General features: G+C 41.7%; 1 protein-coding gene across 3 annotated transcripts in view; it reads right to left on the reverse strand.

The window, feature by feature from the left end:
- LOC125466060 (rho GTPase-activating protein 45-like) overlaps positions 1-10,851 on the reverse strand; it is a 178,509-nt gene extending 167,658 nt beyond the window's left edge. The window contains exon 1 of one of the 3 annotated variants that reach the window (XM_048560184.2): positions 10,548-10,851. In XM_048560184.2, the coding sequence (XP_048416141.1) occupies positions 10,548-10,637 (90 nt within the window). In that variant the 5' untranslated portion in view covers positions 10,638-10,851. Of the gene's footprint in view, positions 1-10,076; positions 10,444-10,547 lie in introns of those variants that run through there. The other 2 variants (XM_048560183.2, XM_048560182.2) reach the window with 2 other exon arrangements.
- Between the last annotated feature and the right edge of the window lie 7,783 nt (positions 10,852-18,634).

The following is an 18,634-nucleotide window of genomic DNA, read 5'->3' on the forward strand; positions in this document are numbered from 1 at the left end:
GAGGCCCATGATGAACATGTTGTTTAAGGAATGGGGCGGGTGGCCGGGGCGGGGGGTGGGGGGGTGGGGGGGAAATAGTTAAACTGGTTCACGACTGGGAGCTGCAGTTGTTTACTGCGAACCGAACGGAGGTGTTCTGCAAAGCAGTCCCCAAGCCTCCACTTGGTTTCCCCAATGTAGAGGAAGCCACACTGGGTACAGTGGATACAGTATACCACATTGGCAGATGTGCAGGTGAACATCTGCTTGATATGGAAAGTCATCTTGGGGCCTGGGATGGGGGTGAGAGAGGAGGTGTGGGGGCAAGTGTAGCACTTCCTGCGGTTGCAGGGGAGGGGAAGGTGCCATCCTCACATACCACCCCACCAACCTCCGGATGCTACGCATCATCCTCTGACACTTCCAGCATCTACAATCTGAAGACATTTTTCCATCCCCACCCTTGTCTGCCTTCCAGGAGACCACTCTCTCCATGACTCCCTTGTCCACTCCACACTCCCCTCCAACCCAATGACTCCCGGCACCTTCCCCTCCCCTGCAACCGCAGGAAGTGCTACACTTGCCCCCACACCTCCTCCCTCACCCCCATCCCAGGCCCCAAGAAGACTTTCCATATCAAGCAGAGGTTCACTTGCACTTCTGCCAATGTGGTATACTGCATCCACTGTACCCAGTGTGGCTTCCTCTACATTGGGGAAACCAAGCGGAGGCTTGGGGACTGCTTTGCAGAACACCTCCGCTCAGTTTGCAATAAGCAACTGCACCTCCCAATCGCGAAACATTTTAACTCCCCCTCCCATTCTTTAGATGACATGTCCATCATGGGCCTCCTGCAGTGCCACAATGATTCCACCCGAAGGTTGCAGGAACAGCAACTCATATTCCGCTTGGGTACCCTGCAGCCCAACGGTATCAATGTGGACTTCACAAGCTTCAAAATCCCCCCTTCCCCCACTGCATCCCAAAACCAGCCCAGTTCGTCCCCTCCCCCCACTGCATCACAAAACCAGACCAGCTTGTCTCCACCCCCTACCCTGTTCTTCCTCTCACTTATCCCCTCCTCTCACCTCAAGCCGCACCTCCATTTCCCACCTGCTAAACTCATCCTGCCTCCTCGATCTGTCCGTCCTCCCCGGACTGACCTATCCCCTCCCCGCCTATGCTCTCCCCTCCACCTATCTTCTCCTCTATCCATCTTCAGTCTGCCTCCCCGTCTCTCCCTATTTATTTCAGAACCCTCTCCCCATCCCCCTCTCTGGTGAAGGGTCTAGGCCAGAAACGTCAGCTTTCGTGCTCCTGGAGACACTTTCAATCAATTACTTTTTCTGCATTTTTCCTGTTGTGCCCAATCCTGTCTCAGGGAAATATTTATTCAACCCTGTTTCTGGAACTTGGTATTAAATGTCTTAACTGATGCTAAATAATCTACATTTCTCTCATTCTAAAGGAAAATACAAAACTCTTTTCTATTTATTGAGACAAGGCTCAGGATCATACAGAATCTACTGAAAAAAAAGCATCAAATGTCATTCTCTCTTTAGCTCTTGGGAAAAAATTTCAACTAAGAGTGAAACCAACAAGAAAGAGAACACAATCCTGATCTGAGATGCCCCCGATTCCTATTTTAAACCTGAAGCAGTGGCATAGTTTTCTCAGTTTACATGCATGTACATAATACTTAGTTTTATTTTCTCAGGCTAGTTTATTCATCTGACCATGCCTAGGTGATGGGCATCACCACCTGTGTTTTATGGCTAGATCAGTGTTCGCATTATGAATTTTTGATTGACATTTGAGAGAGAGTGTTTCTTAAACAATTAAATACCATCTTTTGGACATTTACAACCACCTTCAGAAATGGGGGTTGAGAGCGAAGACGAGGAAAAATATTGAAAGACTGAAAATTTATTTTAAAATAAAAATTTTTAGTATATAATGATTAGTCTAGATGGAATGTCACTTAATAGTATAAATCGGTTTGGCTGGTGAATTTGTCTGGCCTACCATAAAACAATAAAAATTAGAAACAAAGTATGAAGAAGGGAAGACCGATGTAGAACCATTTATTTTTAATTAAAACTTTCATAGTGTTTATTTTTGTCACTGAGGTTTATTATTATTAAAAAAAAATAAAGTTACTCCTGCATATCAGTAGCTTCATTATGCATATTAAAGTTACTACACCACAACACGTGTGAACTGAAGTACATTTTTTAAATAAGCAGTGTAGAGAAACTGGACTTTCGCTGCAAGTGCCATGAGATACCAGGTTAAAAGTTGGTTGCCCAAACTACACCCTCAGTTACAGAACAATTTACCAACAGGCAGCCAGCTGACAGACTTTTCCTCAAAATGTAAACAGCAACTGATGTTAATTAGGATCTTTACTTGATAAACTGATAACCACTCAAGATAAGGGCAGAACCACTGCACATCCTTGAGGATATAAAATATTGGGCAGTGCAACTGCGGTTTAATGTTATACTCCTGAGTTTGCACTAACACAACAAAACCCGTTTTAAATATCATTAATGAGACATGTACATTTTTACAGAAGCTCAGTTGGAGAAATTGCAACAGTATATTGTGAAAAGGGCTAAGTATTGATTACGTGACTTTTAAGTTGCATATTGATGGCACCAAATTAAGCAACACAAACTGACAATATTGTATTATGCCCAATGAGCAAATAAATGTAGTCATAGTGTGTTTTGTCCCTCCCTATTCTGTCGGCATTGAGCCTGATTTGATGCCCCCAATTCCCTTAATGAAGATCAGCAGCGAGAGCCTGAACTTGGATTTTGCCTGGTCTATATGACTCAGAGCCACAGCAGATGATTCTTTTGGCCACTGAACCATTGGAGTTGTAGACTGCAATTTCTGATAGATTTTGCGTTTAACGTTACACCCAGTTACATTTCACCATAAACCCTCTCATTGCCATGTGTGCTGTCTTTTTGAATGTTCGCACTCATGTGGGTTGGCAGCTGTGGTAATGTTTTTCACATTTCCACAGCTGTGATGTTGCAATGGCTTAGTGACGGTTTTCTCCACTGTTCCTGTTTTCAAAAGTGTAGAAAAATATTGTAAAATGTAATTTTTGAAAATTAACAGAAACACATGGTTTTGGCGGCCCAAATATTTGGCTCTACAAAATACCAGTGGTATCTTCAGGACATTCGACATCATTGCCTGAAACACCATATTTATTCCCTTTCATGACAATGAATATTCCTACCCACATCCCAACTACATAGAGTCATAGAATCCCTGCAGAGGGGAAATAGGCCCTTCAGGCAACAAGTCCATAACAACCCTCAAAGCATCTCACCCAGGCCCATTCCTCCATAACCCACCTAATCTACACCTCCCTGAACACTATGGACAATTTAACATGGCCAATCCACCTAGCCTGCACGTCTTTGGACTGTGGGAGGAAACTGGAGCACCCAGAGGAAACCCATGCAGACACAGGAAGAATGTTGCCAAGACTGCCTCAAATATAGGTATAGGATGCATATTTCACCAAAGGGTGTTCATTATCTTCCTACTGTCCACAACCACATACCATGGTAATGTAAGTTAATCGTTTAGAATTCTGATATACATCTAATATTGATGCTTAAAGAAGTCTCCTGCAAGCACACTATGATAACATTTGTTCTATGAATGAACTTTTCTCCATTTACTTTTATGGTATTGTTTCTCCCTCCTGGCCAATTCAATCTAAGTGAAGGTGCTAGGTCCTTTAACACTGAGCTTTTCAGACTGCAATGTGTCATTCAAATTTACATCCATGAAGTGCAAGTTTTCTGATTTTTGATTCCATTGTTGTTGCAAAATCACAAATACACCTACTCAAACACATCACCCAAATGTCTCTTTTCTATGTTTTGTCATGATTAACTTTCGTCGGTTGCTTTGCCAGTACAGGAAACTGATACCCATCGCAACCAAAGTAGATCTTAAATACATTTTCTGATTTTTGAGTAAAAGAAAACTCCCTAATATTAATGGAAAGTGTTTATTTCAGACAATGTAGGAGCAAATTACCGCAGATGCTGGAATTTGTACTGAAAACAACAAATACTGAAGGTCACAGCGAATCGGCCTCTTCACCATCCGTTTAGACTCGAAACATTAGCTTGCTCTCTCTCCACGGATGCCTTCTGGCTCGCTGTGATCTCCAAAATTTGTTATTTCAGAGGATGGTTCTATTTGAATGCCTGAATCCACTTCATATCTAAAGAGGATAAAGTTTCGTATCACAGTAAGAGTGAAAACGTGAATCACGCTTAACAGTAATTCCTGCTAAGAATGTATTTTGGTTGGAAAATTTCACTAATTCAAAGTAATTTCTTTGTCATCTCCTGATAAAGGAAACAGAGAAATGGCAAATAAGATCATACCCTTAAAAAGGTGTCAACTGTGCTTCTGTGTAACGCAGATTTATCAAAACCCATATACATAAGAGATCTCAATTTCCTGTCTCAGTGCATCGTGCAGTAACATTGCCTTTTTGTATTTAATTTTGTTGCACTTTGAAACAGAGATCACAAGAACACTGCTGGTATCATTACATACATGCCAACCTTAAACTTGCAACAGCTCCAGAAAAAATACACAACCCTAAGACATTAACAAATAAAAGATCAGTTCTTTTTATGAGCTGATATAAAGCAAAAGGCAAAATATTATATCGGTGCTGCAATTAAGAGTGTAGGAATAGCCAATGTTCCTTCACTTTTAGAGGAAAAATAAACATGCTATGAAAGGGTGAAGAAGTAAAACTCCCATATTAAAGACTCCAAATTAGCAATACACATGTGAAGGAGGAACCAGGAGATAAGTGCGCACAAAGTTTGAGGGGATGAATTTTGGTGACTCATTCAGGTCCTGGAGAACTTCCACAATGATATCGTCAGCCAAAATACTCCCTGAAACACTAGTGCCCATTTTTAGCAAAATGCAGTAAAGTATGGCAGCCTGGAGAATCATTATGGAGCTGACTGTCAATTACGTTGTTTGCTAGACCTCATTAATGTGGCTACATGGCATTTTGCTGTATAGCACTTGAACTAAGACAATCTTCCAACAGTAACAAGCTGATTGCCAATAAACAATAATTGCTGAGAGTTCCGCATCTTACAGGAAGGTAAGTTACCTTTGACTTTCCATTTGCTGCTGGACATTTAAGGGCTGGCTTTTGTAATCACTGGCTGCTATTTTGGGATATTATGTTGAGGCTTCACCATTCTATTAATCCTGATTCTGGAAACTCTGAGGACTTCACCCAAAAGGAGTGAATCACTAAGTGAGTGAGTGATTGGTCATGGGAAACTTGCTGGAAGGTATCTATACTTGAAAGATAGCATAGAAGGTGGATGCAAGACCAGGTGAAGCCACGCTAACTGCTACAACAAAAACGAATAGGAGAGATGTAAAGGTGAAGTGAGCTTATCGCCTACTGAAGAGTGGCTATCCATCCTCTGCTGCTACACAAGAACCTGCGTGTCCTCTCACTCGCTCTTGGAGCCATCCCAAAACCTGCCTGTATGTGATGTAATACACAACACACCTTCAGTGTAAGTGGTGAGTGATGCCCACAGTAACCGTGCCATGAAAACTGCAATTAAATTGATGCTTGAGTTCTCAAACAACAAGTGCTTGTTTTCTCACATCCTTGACAGTTCAAATGCTGGGAAGCTGTAATCAAGACCAAGATTGTGCATCGATCCTGGATTTTCAAGCAGGTTTATCTCATTTGTACATCACCCATTTAGCACTTAAAATCACTTAAAATTAATAAATCACTTAAAATGTGATTTATTTTAAGTATTTAAATGCTTTTCAACTGATAGAAATTGAAAACAAAGCAACAGTTAGAACATAAAAGACAAGCCAGATCATCTCAGTTTTCCACGTCCAAATTACCCACTGGTTCAGTTACTAGAGGCAGTCTACTCTATCCAAAACCAATGCCTCAGTCCTCTTGCTGTTCGCATTCTGATACACTCCTTCCATTTCATGCTGGTATTCTCCCTATCTACTCCGTCTCAGCTCCTGAAGAGACTATCTCCAATAGTCCCAAAGTGTCACTTCCAGTTCCACTCCCTATCTGCTAGCCCCAGGCCCCATTCCTTGTTTCAAATGTTCAAGGTTCAATCTTCCATTCCATCTCCTTTCCTCTAGTATTTTCTCTCTCATCCAACTTCTCTTTTTCATTTTTATCCTCATTTTCCAGTCCATTCAATTCCTTGTTGCTTCCATATTTTGTTATGATTAAATTTTCCTCCTTCAACTCTTTATTGCCGTAGATTTTCCTTTGGTCTACAACACCGACCTAAATCCTATGCAAATAAGAGGAATTCTCAGCACTGTGCTTTGTCCTGTTCATGTCGGAATTCTTTAACATGGCAAGAATCTCTCGATTAACAGGAAATGAGAAACAGCACAGAAGACAGTAGGTTTGTGTAAAAGCTGCACAGGGTCCCCAAACTAGTCTGAGCCCTGAGTAGCTCCAGGTTCAGCTGATAGTGTTAGTATTATTGTCTTGTAAGATGTAGGCGTCCCAAGCTGACACTGCATGGGTACCCCAGCAAGGCAAACAGAACCTGCTTCTTGCTTTGAAAGCTGTGTTTTTGTTTAGTTTGTTCACAGGATGTGGGGCCTTTCATAACTATTGTGTGAAGGCAACGGTGAGCCATCTTCTTGAACCACAGCAGTCCATGGAGACACTGAGTAGGTACACCCACCATGCCGTTACAGAGGGAGTTCCATGATTTTAGCTCAGTGACAGTGAAGGAACAGTGATAGTCTATAGGTGTGAGGCTAGAAAAACACAGCAGGTCAGACAGCATCCGAGGAACAGATAAGTCAATGGTTCAGGCCAAAACTCTCCATCAGCCTTGATGAAGGGTTTCGGTTCAAAATGTTGATTTACCTGCTCCTTGGATCCTGTTTGACCTGCTGTGCTTTTCCACCCTCACACCTATAGGCTCTGGCCTCCAGCATCTGTAGTCCTTATTGTCTCCAAGGAACGCAGTGATATATTTGCAAGTCAGGATGGTATGTGGCTTGGAGAAGAACTTGCAGGTGATGGACAAACGCATCCGTTGCTTTTGGCCTTTAAAGTGGTAGTTACTGGTTTGGAAGGTGCCTATGAAAGAGCTTATGTGACTCAGCTAACAGGAGAATTATTCGAAGGAGGCAAAACTAAGATGTTAGTTTCTCATTCCCCAACACTGTACACAAAGTCTTGCAAAGAACTCAAAGTATATACAAAAGAATACACTTAATTTAATATCCAGGAAAGACAGCAACAATTGTGGTTAAAAATACTTTTTTTGCCACTACCCTCGTTTTCCTGCCCTTTCCAAAGTTCTACAAACAGCAGAGGCCTTCCCTTACTTGTAGCAATTTTTTTCATGCATGTGGCTAAACAGTGATTGTTGGTTGTCTACTTGGTTATGAAGGGGCTTAGAAATGCCTAAAAAGTTATGCTGTGTTCTGGTGGTGATATTTTACAAATAACCTGTACAGGGATGCTATTACATGCTTGAGGAGCAGGTGGGACATGAAACCGGCATCTGGACATTTTTTTTAACACCATCAAATCACCTGTGTTACTAATTAAAAAAACAAACAAGTATTAGCATTACCTACCAGGGGCAGTGCAACATGATAAATACAGGGGATGGAAAGGAAAGAAAGAGGAAGATCCTGTTCTTGTGTGATCACCACTCATTCACTTCCCAGCAGGATTCACACGATGGTGATCAGGAGCTGGAGCTATGGTTAATCTTCTCTCTTTGTAAACAAATTCTCAGTGATATACATAAAGGAAACGGATTCAAAGACTTCTTTAAGTAGGTTTAATATCCCTACACATACACAAATTCTTGTTTACATTCAGATTGTGTTTGCAATTTGTGTTGTTTTTGGGGAGTTTTTCTGAATCACTGACCTTTTCATTTTTACACACCTGCAAAGTGCTTGGTATCTTTGACACTGTGTCAATCTTGAATATCTCTGTGGATAGAATAAGTTTCTTCTGATCATAACTGGAGGGGCATGGAAATGATAGTGCTGCAGTATTTTGGGCATCAATCATACACTTTAAATGATTTGAGATATGGAGTAGCACTGTTAGGTGTTAATATTCTTAGAATCATAGAATCCTTACAGTATGGAGGCAGGTGATTTGTCCACACCAACCCTCCAGAAAGCATCCCTCCCAGACCCACCACCCCCAACACAACACGTAGCTATGCAGGTTATTAGGAATAATTGATTAATTGACTGCATTGCTATAAGGTGAGGAGTGGGGGAAGATGAGGAATGGGAGGCTCTTGTGGCACAGTAGTCATGTGTCTACCTCTGAGTTAGGAAACCTGGGTGCAAGTCCCACCTACTGTAGAGGTGTGTAATAACATCCCTGAACAGGGCAATTAGAAAATGTATAAGACATAATTGTAGGTGGCACTGCAGGGGCTGAAGTTTATAATCTCCCTGTCCAGGATGACTTTGATTTAGTCCATCTCTGGTTTTTGCACTTCTTTGGTTTTGTCGTTCTTGAAGTGGTGGGCAGTGTTTTTTTAATTGTTAGGCAAATTCATTGGTGATGGATCTTAAAAAGTAAGATATGATCCTATCTAAATGTCCCTTCCATTAGACCAGAGATGCAAAAGTGAAAGTTGATATACAGCTTGACTTCCTTTGGTCAGCATTCATTACTCGAGGGTGCTGGTGGTACAATGTTCCTGTCCCTACCCATGGGCCAGATAGTCTGGGTTCAAGTCCCACCACCTCTACTGGAGGTATGTCATAATGTGATTAAAAATAGTTTCCCTAAAATCGACCTGTTCAGGGATGTTATAACACACCTCTGGAGCAGGTGGGACATGGACCCAGGAAACCATGCTCAGAGTCTGGGACACTACCTCTGGACCACAAGCTTATCGCACCCCTCTCCTCGGTTGAACAGGTTGACTTCTAAAATAGCTACAATTTGATTTCAGTCACAATCTGGCAAAACAGGAACGTAAAGCCAGGCAATTTCTACTGGCAGGGCATCTTACTGCTGAGCTACAGGAGCTACAGCACCGAATTCCCCTTTAGACCTATGATAAAATTGATTCTTTCAACTCAATAAAAGAAAAATACAAAATATCTACATATACAAACAATAATCCTGTTGTCAAATTTCTAATACCTTTTGTGAATGTATAGTCAGACCAAGGACATATGGTTGACATGGCAGTACGATGACCACTCAAATCTACTTCCTCCTATAGTCCATATCTTGCGTTTGTTTCCTTCCCTTCTGGTAAATAGTACACATCATAACAGCTTAAAGAATTAAATATGTAGCGTATGGCATGGGCATGCACAGTCCTCCAACAGTTCCAATTTATTACTCAGTGACTTTCTAAAAACATATATATGTGATATTATTGTAACATTCAAATATCTAAATTCAAATTTCATTTCAATTTCCCTCTAAACTCTGCCATCACCCACACACTTGCATTGCAGCCCTCGTCATCAATGCAGCACTGTCGGTGAAACGCCAAAAACAATTTTTAAAAATGCTTCTGCTGAACAGACTCCACCCACTTGGCCAGGTGCTATTGAGTTAAACGCTGTGGTGGTCTGTCAGCGCCAGATGCTGCGTGCCATTGGCTGCTGGTACTGTCTGAAACATCACCTGATGTTCCTGTCTCGAAACCTTTTGCTGGTGTCTAACTCTTGGGCAGTGCCACCACAGATATGAACGCCAGCTCTGAGGTTTCCAGTCACCTCCGGTGTCATCTGGTGATGGTAACCGTGAGGAGACACTGTTCCCCACCCCCCGCCCGCCACCACTCCTTCCCCCTGAGTCACTTGTTAGTGTGACTGATCCCATCACTGCCAAGTCAAAGAGGTTCAGTATTGACCCCTAAGACTTCAATCCAAGTTACAGAGTTAACGTTAGCATTTATAACGGGGTTGACAGAGCGGGCTGGGGAAGCTAATATATTGTAAAATTGCTGTAAACACAAATAAACTTATCTCCCCAACATTCTTCCACCTACCGTAAGCCATACCTTTGGGCGATTGGGCAACACGTCCAGGCCAGTTTTTGATTTCGTTTTCTTGCCCCTCAGTGCTATAGTGTAAGGACTGTAACTACTTTTTCCCGTGCTTCGCTTGCTCAGCATCCTTGTCTCAAACTTGTCACGATCGTTAAATTACAGATTATACATATATGTGGGGTTCAGATACAGTATCTCACTAAAGACCACTTCGCCTCTGTCACACGCGGTTAAATGAACATCAGTGGAGTCTAAATATTTCACAGTCTAAATATTTCAAACGGCGCTGGTGAGGATCTGGGCTAAGCTTTCATCAATTCAAGACTTTCCGCTCAGAACCTGCCTTGCCCTGACAGCTAAGTCTGCCAGCGCTGTAAATTTTGCAACCTCCCCGAAGATCATTTAAATACATTCTTCAGAAGCACACACACACACAGAGAGAGAGAGAGAGAGAGGATGCTTGCAACTTACAGATGTGCTTAGCGGTACAGGACTTCCTGTTCTGTTCTTCTTAGATATTGAAGGCGTTTTCATCAATTCCCTTTTCTTGCGAGAGAACATTTTCGTTGCCACCAGCGAATGCGCTCTCTATCTTCACCCCTCCAGATAAAAAAAAGTTTTTAAAAAAATGAAAGATAAATAGGTAATTCAGCACCCTGCCTCCCTTTCTCTCAGGATGATCCGAAGTGGCACAGCCTTTTCTGTCGCTTGTTAAATTCCATCGAACTTCGCAGCTCTGAAACCGCAGCGAACTCTAAACGTGCAAACAGAGAGAGAGAGAGGAGCTGGTGACAGTAACCACATTCCGTTACTTTGTTCCCTCCGCTCGGAGCAGCCATGTGACACCCGTCTGCTCATCTCATTGGCTTCCAAACAGAAATATATTGCATATAACAAGTCACATTTGTCTGCATTACTCCACCTCGGCGCCTGCGGTGTCAGGTAAAGATTGCGTCCACGCCCACAGTGAACCCCATTTGCTCGTGTACATTGGCTGCGTGGAGGACAGCAGAAATCTGCATTTCAGAGCCCAAGTAGCACCTTCGGCCCATCTCCACCGTGCTGGCTCCTTGGTAAAACTACCCGATTAATCCCACTCCCTTGTTCTTTCGCCCTGCAATACTCTCCAGCTTGAACCGATTTCCTCAATTATTCCCCAGTGTTCTGCAGGATGCCTGTGCCGTGGAGGGTGGTAGAATTTAAATTCAATTTAAAAATCTAAAATTATGGTGACAATGAAACTGTTGTCAGTTGTTGGAAACAAATGTCCTTTGGAAGAAGAAACTGTGGTTCTTACTTGGTCTGGCCTATATGTGACTCCAGACCCACAGCAATGTGATTGACTCTTAACCCTGCAGCCCTGCCAGGCAATTAGGGTTGGGCAATAAATACTGTGCAGCAACACTCACATCCCGTGAATGAATAAAACCAAGTTCCAAAAATATGCTTTGAATCAACCTGTTATAACACTGGTGGTATTTGAACTCAAACCTTCCAGCTCAGAGGCTGCACCACAAAAAACCTTTCCTTACATCTCACTGTTGAACAAAACTCCTACCACACACTTTAACAATTTTGCTGGGAGGTAAAGGATGCTGAGGAAGATACCAAGTTTGGTCCCTCCATTTCTGTTGAGTGGTCTACTCTCAACAACCAGAATGGTAGGAGTGCTCTAACTAGTATCCTTTAGTTTTAGGTGGAGGAAAACACAGCCAGGTTTCTGCTCCTATTCCCCCATTACCTCAAACCCCCGCCCACTCCCTGATTGGACATGGGGTAAAGAGTGAATCAGCTTTGCTGTGATGCCCACTTGTGTCAAATGGCCTGCTGAAGCTCACTATCCAGGCTCATACATTAGGAAAGTCATTTGTGCACAACACCAAATTACCACTGCCTATGTATAACAAGCCCAGCCTGTATAAGTGCTTTTAGGAGCAGAGGGGAGAAATAGGACAAGCAAAGCAACCTACTCTCATAAAATCTACATACTAGATAACAGTCAAATTCTGAAGGTCAGAAGAACAATTTCAAAATTCAGTGCTGAAGTTTCCAATGTTATTTGTACCTTGCGAACTCTACCATATAATGCAATGACAGCCCAGTGTATCTTTTACTGGATTCTACAATTTCAGTGTCAGACTACAGAATTATATGTTGATAAATCCCTGTGCAATATCACTTCAGTTCAACTCCAGTGACAGCATTTGGGTCAATCCCTACCATGGATCGCATGGACTGCGATAGGTTAAGAAGGTGACTCATCACCATTCCCTCAGGGATGGGCAATAAATAGGCAGCAATGTCCATATTCCTGGAAATAGTTTAGAAAATGAAACCAGTTGCAACTCAGCAGTGTCAATAAATTGAAAAAAATCATCCATGAACCTCACCTTTTCATGTTGTAAGTATTAACTGGGTGGATTCCTTTTGGATGATGTAATTCACTTCAACCTATTTATTATCCACAATGAATTGTCATAACAAATTCTCACAAAAGTGACTACAACTCACTTAACGGCATCAATGGTCATACTCTCACTTCAAAGACTAATGGCTTCAAGCTCTGATTCAGGGCAATCGTGGATAATATTGACTGACATTTCGATGCAAAGCTCAAGGGGCTGCTGGATTTCTTAAAAATGTCCACCAGGTATGGTATTAATCCAAGTTTCTGATGAATCTAAAAGACTCCATTGCAATATTAAATCACAGAATCACTGGAGTGAAATAGGGGGCAAATGGAGAGTAAAAGGTTCTCCCAGGGTCTCCTTCCAGCATTCTTCCTTCATCACCAATACTCAAAAATACTGATTAACGGGTCATTGTTCACATTATCATTGGAGGTCAAAATAGCTTCTGTATAAAAGTAAAATGCTACAAATGCTGAAAGTAAACACAGAAAGTGTTGGAGAAACTCAGGCAAACCGAGTTAATATTTCAAGGCCAGTATTTCCTTCAGAATTAAAAGGATGTTTGAAAACGATGGGTTTTACCTCCTCCCTCCTCCCTGTTCAAGGCCTCAAAACTCCTTATGAATAGTGTTGTACATTATTAAATCTATTTCATTTACTGCTTACTATGCATTTACATTAGTGAGACCAAGTAGAGAGTGGGTAACCACTTTGTGGTACGCATCTGCTCTGTCCTAGAAATCACCATTGTCTTGCAGTTGCTTGCCAGTTCAAGAAACTATCTTGCTCCCAAATTAACATGCCTGTCCTTGGCCTACTATTGTTCCAACAAATCATTGCACAAGCTGGAGGAATAACACTAATTTCCATTTAGGCACTTTATACATTGCAGAACACAATTTTGAGTTCCACAACTTCAGACTATGATGTCTGAACTCTATCTTTCTTATGTCTCCCACCCTCCCTGGCCATATCTCATTTTCAACTTTGGTTTTACTCTTAGAAGACTGGACCAACTATTTTCCTTTTTACTGCTGATATTTACACTTATTTTACATAACCCTCCCTCCTCTACTACTCAATCTTTTACTTTGGTCAGGTTGACCATCTATTCTACTTGCTCCTCCTCTCCCTCAGTTATTGGCATAACATAGACCAGAACATAGAACATTACATAGAACAGAACATAGAACATTACATAGAACATTACAGCACAGTACAGGCCCTTTGGCCCTCGATGTTGTGCCGACCTGTCATATCGATCATAAGAATGGCCATTTTCCACATCTTTTCAGTTATAAAGACAAAACATATTGCACTCAGAACTCTGACTCTTTTATTCCATCTGCAGCTGCTGCCAGACCTGCTGAGTTTTAGCACTTTCTGTTTCTAGTACAGTAACCATTGTGTTTCCCTAGTTTTAAAAAATTCGTTCTAGGGGTATGTGCACCATTGTCATAGCTATTCTTAATTGCCCTCTAATGAGGGATCAATAACTGAGTGACTTGCAAGACCATTTTAGAGTCAATCATATTATGGTTTGGGAGTCAAATGTAGACTAGTTCCGGTAGGGACAGAAACTTTCTTTGCTAAAGGACATTGGTGAACCAGACGGGTTTATGACAAGCTGAAGTGATGACCATTTGAGTCCAGATCTACTGAGCAATTGTATCTAAATTCTTCTCATTACTGTGGTGAGATTTGAACTGAGGATGTTGAGCATAAATCTGGATTACCTTAGAAAGGTCACAACCCAAATATTAGATTTAACGTGTTCTGTCCACAGACAGTACCAGACTTGCTAAATATTTCCAGCATTTTTATGTGTTTATTACTGGATTACTAATCCAATTGTTTGCCACCATGTTACAGTGCTCAGCATGGTGGCAATAATGACTTCAGCATAATCAAGTATCTTTGTTCAGGACAATAATTAAACCTGGGATCTCTTGTTCCATGGAGGAGCCGCACAAGAGAATTAGCATCACTAGCTAAATATTAGATTGTTAGGCCATTGGAAGCATTTGCTGCCAGTTGATTCCAATGCTGTCACCACATCCTTTGGTTTTGCCGCTCTCCAATTATATTAGCCCTCTAGCCATGTTTCACATCTCAGTAAGTTTAACAAGTTGTTGTGAAAAAGGTCGTATGTTCTGATAAGATTTACAGGCTTGTATAGGGCCTTAAGACAATTATGGGTGACACTGTCACAACAGCAGTAATGTGCTAATAAGTCTAATATGGAGATCATAGGAGTTTCTAACTCAATTACTCCAGAATGTAGACAGACCAGAGAGCAGGTTTAGAGACGATTTATTAAAGAGGATTAGTAAACGCCTCCTGGTGGTCAGTTGAGAAACCACACCTTCAACCGGGCCAGATATTTGGTAGTAAATGTGTGGGAAACGAGTATAACAATAAACACATCGCAAAAGAAACAGAAATATGCCCTGAAATATAGTTTATTTTTAAACATAAATAGGTGTTACGTGGTTTCCATATTTTATTGCCATTATATTAGGTGTACAGTTCAGCACATGACAGGAAAAAGGATCATTTTACAGAAACAGGGGTTCAACAGGACCAGCTGACAGGAGCAGAGATAATAGGAACTGCAGATGCTGGAGAATCTGCGATAATGAGGTATAGAGCTGGATGAACACAGCAGGCCAAGCAGCATCAGAGGAGCTGGAAAGCTGACGTTTCGGGCCTAGACCCATCTTCAGAAATGAACGAAACGTCAGCCATCCTGCTCCTCTGATGCTGCTGGGCCTGCTGTGTTCACCCAGCTCCGCTCCTTGTTAACTCAGCTGAAAGGAGCAACCAGCTTTGCCAAGAAACAACATCACAGGATCATGGAAGTGCGATGGTGCAGAAGGGACCATTCAGCCCATCTTGCGGGCAGGTTCATTAAATGAGCTTTATTACCCAGTGCCAATCTCCTTTTTACACCATACCCTTGCACATAATTTTTACCCAAATAATCATCCAATGCCCTCTTGAATGCTGCAACCGAACCTGCCACGACCACACTTCCAGGTTAGGGCATTCCATACTCTAACTGAGTGAAAAGGTTTTCTCTCACTTCAGCTGTTCCTCTTTTGCAGATCATTTCAGATCTATGCCCTTTTGTTCTTGTTCCCATTATGAGCAGAAACATTATTATTTCCAGAGATAAGACTATTACATCATTATCTCTCTGGGTGCTTTGTTTTGGCTTCTTTTTAGTTTCTTTTTGTGGCTTGTGGCCTGAAAGTGTGTCATCAAGGCTATCGGTATTTTCCCAATTTCTACACTTGACTATTTCAACTTGGAGTTGTAAAGGTGCACAGCATGGAAATAGACCCTGCTGTTCAACATGTCCACACCAACCAGATATCCTAAACTGAACTGGTCCCATTTGCCAGCATTTGGCCCATATCCCTCTAAACCCTTCCCACTCATGTACCCATCCAGCTGCCTTTTAAATGTTATAAGTGTACAAGACTCCATCGTCGGCTTGTTTCATTCGTGCACCACTATCAGCATGAAAAAGTTGCTCCTCAGGTCCCTTTTTAATCTTTCCCCTCATCTTAAACTCATGCCCTCTAGTATGGAACCCCCTACCCTGGGAAAACCGACCTTAGTTATTCACTCTCTCTGTACCCATTTCTAAAATCTAACAACATCATCAACTGATAATGACTACCAACATTTTTTTTGCTCCCCAAGTAATCAAGACATGTCACATATGTTGGCCTTCTTTCTGCCTTGTGCCAGCTCAAGGACCCTCCCACAAGTTGTTCTTCTTGTCCAGCTAAGTTTCAATGAATTTTTGCAGTATTATTACTCATTATGTAAATAGCCTTCACTGTAATAATAAATTTGCACGTACCATGTAGTTCCTTCTTGTGTCAGAAAACAGGTTCCTTGTTACAGATTGTGCATTTGATAGAAAAGCATCTCACTTGTTCATTTGTTGCTACATTATATTGGCACGACGCCTTCTGCCATACTCCACCCGACTTGACTTTAGCAAGTGCTGAAGAGAGTTGCTAGCGTGAGGAGAAATGGAAAAGCTAAATATTCCTGATGCTGTATAACTGAAATTATAAGTAGAAAGGGTTGGAAAGATTGAGTAGACCAGTTAGCATGGAGGGAGGCAGGAGCAGTGTTGATGTTTCAGATTGATAGCCAAAGATTTTTCAGAACTTTCTGTGGTTTATAGTGAAAAATCCACACACATTTATTCATGATAAGTTGATGAAGTTGTCATCAGAAGATTGCCTTAGACTTCTATCCTGAGATTCCCACAACTTGCAATCATTTCTCAGGTAGTTTTCAGGCTGATCTGTTAAAACAGAATGTGCAAAATTATTGATAGTGATAATGGGAACCTCAGATGCTGGAGAATCCAAGAAAACAAAGTGTGGAGCTGGATGAACACAGCAGGCCAAGCAGCATCTCAGGACCACAAAAGCTGACGTTTCAGGCCTAGACCCTTCATCAGAGAGTGCAAAATTATGTCATTGCATGGGAAGAGAAAGGAATTCAGCAGAGGGGTTAATCTTAAAGAAATTAACACTAAAAAAATATGGATTGAAATTAATTGTACAAGTGATTCATTAACTATAAGTTAGCATGTATTGGTACTTAATGAGATTGGAAAAAGAATAAAGTAACTAATTTAGAAGTGATCATTGACTAAATATCGAATAAAAATATACTCCAGTTTATAACTGGACTTTTTTTTCACTTTTCTTCATTTCCCCTTTCATTTTTTTTCTCTTTCTTTCTCTCATTTACTGAATTTTTAACTCTTCAAAGAAGTGTATTAACACAGACTTCGTCATCATTATCCAGTTCCCCATTTCAGTCGCCATTTGACGCATGGACGTGGTTCAGAAAAGATTTACTAAGATATTGCAAGGAATTTGCGATACAAAATTAGACTGGAAAGGCTGGGACTTTTTTCACTGGAATGTAGGTCAAGGGGTATCCTTATTGAGGCTTTTAAAATCATGAGGGGCATAGATAAGGTGAATTACAAGGGTCTTTTCCCCTGGGCAGGGGAGTTTAAAACTAGGGAGCATTTTTTAAGGAGAGTGGTTCGTATGTGGAATGAAATGCCTGAAAAAATGGTGGATGCAAGTACAGTTACAACATTTTAAAAATCATTTGGATAAGTTTATGAATAGGAAAGGTTCGGAAGGGTATCTGCCAAGTGCAGGGAGGTGGGACTAGTTTAGTTTGGGAACATGGTCGGTGTGTTTGGTCTGAAAGGTCTCTTTCCATGCTGTATGACTCTATGAGGCACGGTTAGCCCTGCTGCCTCACAGCGCCAGAGACCCAGGTTTGAGTCCACCCTTGGGCGACTGTGTGGAGTTTGCACATTTTCCCCGTGTCTGTGTGGGTTTCCTCCAGGTGCACTGGTTTCCTCCGACAGTCCAAAGATGCACAGGTTAGGTGGATTGAAACAAGAGTCAATCATTCTGTTGGCATAAAAACAAAGTTGCTGGAAAATCTCAGCAGGTCTGGCAGCATCTGTGAAGAAAAAATCAGAGTTAACATTTCACGTCCAGCGACCTGAACTGTTCTGAGGAAGGGTCACCAGACCCGAAAAATTAACTCTGATTTTTTCTTCATAGATGCTGCCAAAGACCTGGTGAGCCTTTCCAGCAACTTCTGTTTTTATTCTTATTTTATAGCATCCATTGTTCTTTCGGTTTTCATTCTGTTGGCATGCAACTGTCAAGTTTCTATGTGTAACAGGACTCAGTGCCTTTCTGTCTGGACCTGCCCTTTGTTTAGCGGATATTTATAGGATTTATAATCATCTAGAAAAGAATAAATTGATTAGGGATAGTCAGCATGGTTTTGTGAAGGGTAGGTCATGCCTCACAAACCTTATTGAGTTCTTTGAGAAGGTGACCAAACAGGTAGATGAGAGTAAACCGGTTGCTGTGGTGTATATGGATTTCAGCAAGGCGTTCGATAAGGTTCCCCACAATAGGCTATTGTACAAAATGCGGAGGAATGGAATTGTGGGAGATATAGCAGCTTGGATCGGAAATTGGCTTGCTGAAAGAAGACAGAGGGTGGTAGTTGATGGGAAATGTTCGTCCTGGAGACCAGTTACTAGTGGTGTACCGCAAGGGTCGGTGTTGG

This window comes from Stegostoma tigrinum, chromosome 30 (genome assembly GCF_030684315.1).
Source record: "Stegostoma tigrinum isolate sSteTig4 chromosome 30, sSteTig4.hap1, whole genome shotgun sequence".
Classification (NCBI taxonomy): Eukaryota; Metazoa; Chordata; class Chondrichthyes; order Orectolobiformes; family Stegostomatidae; genus Stegostoma; species Stegostoma tigrinum.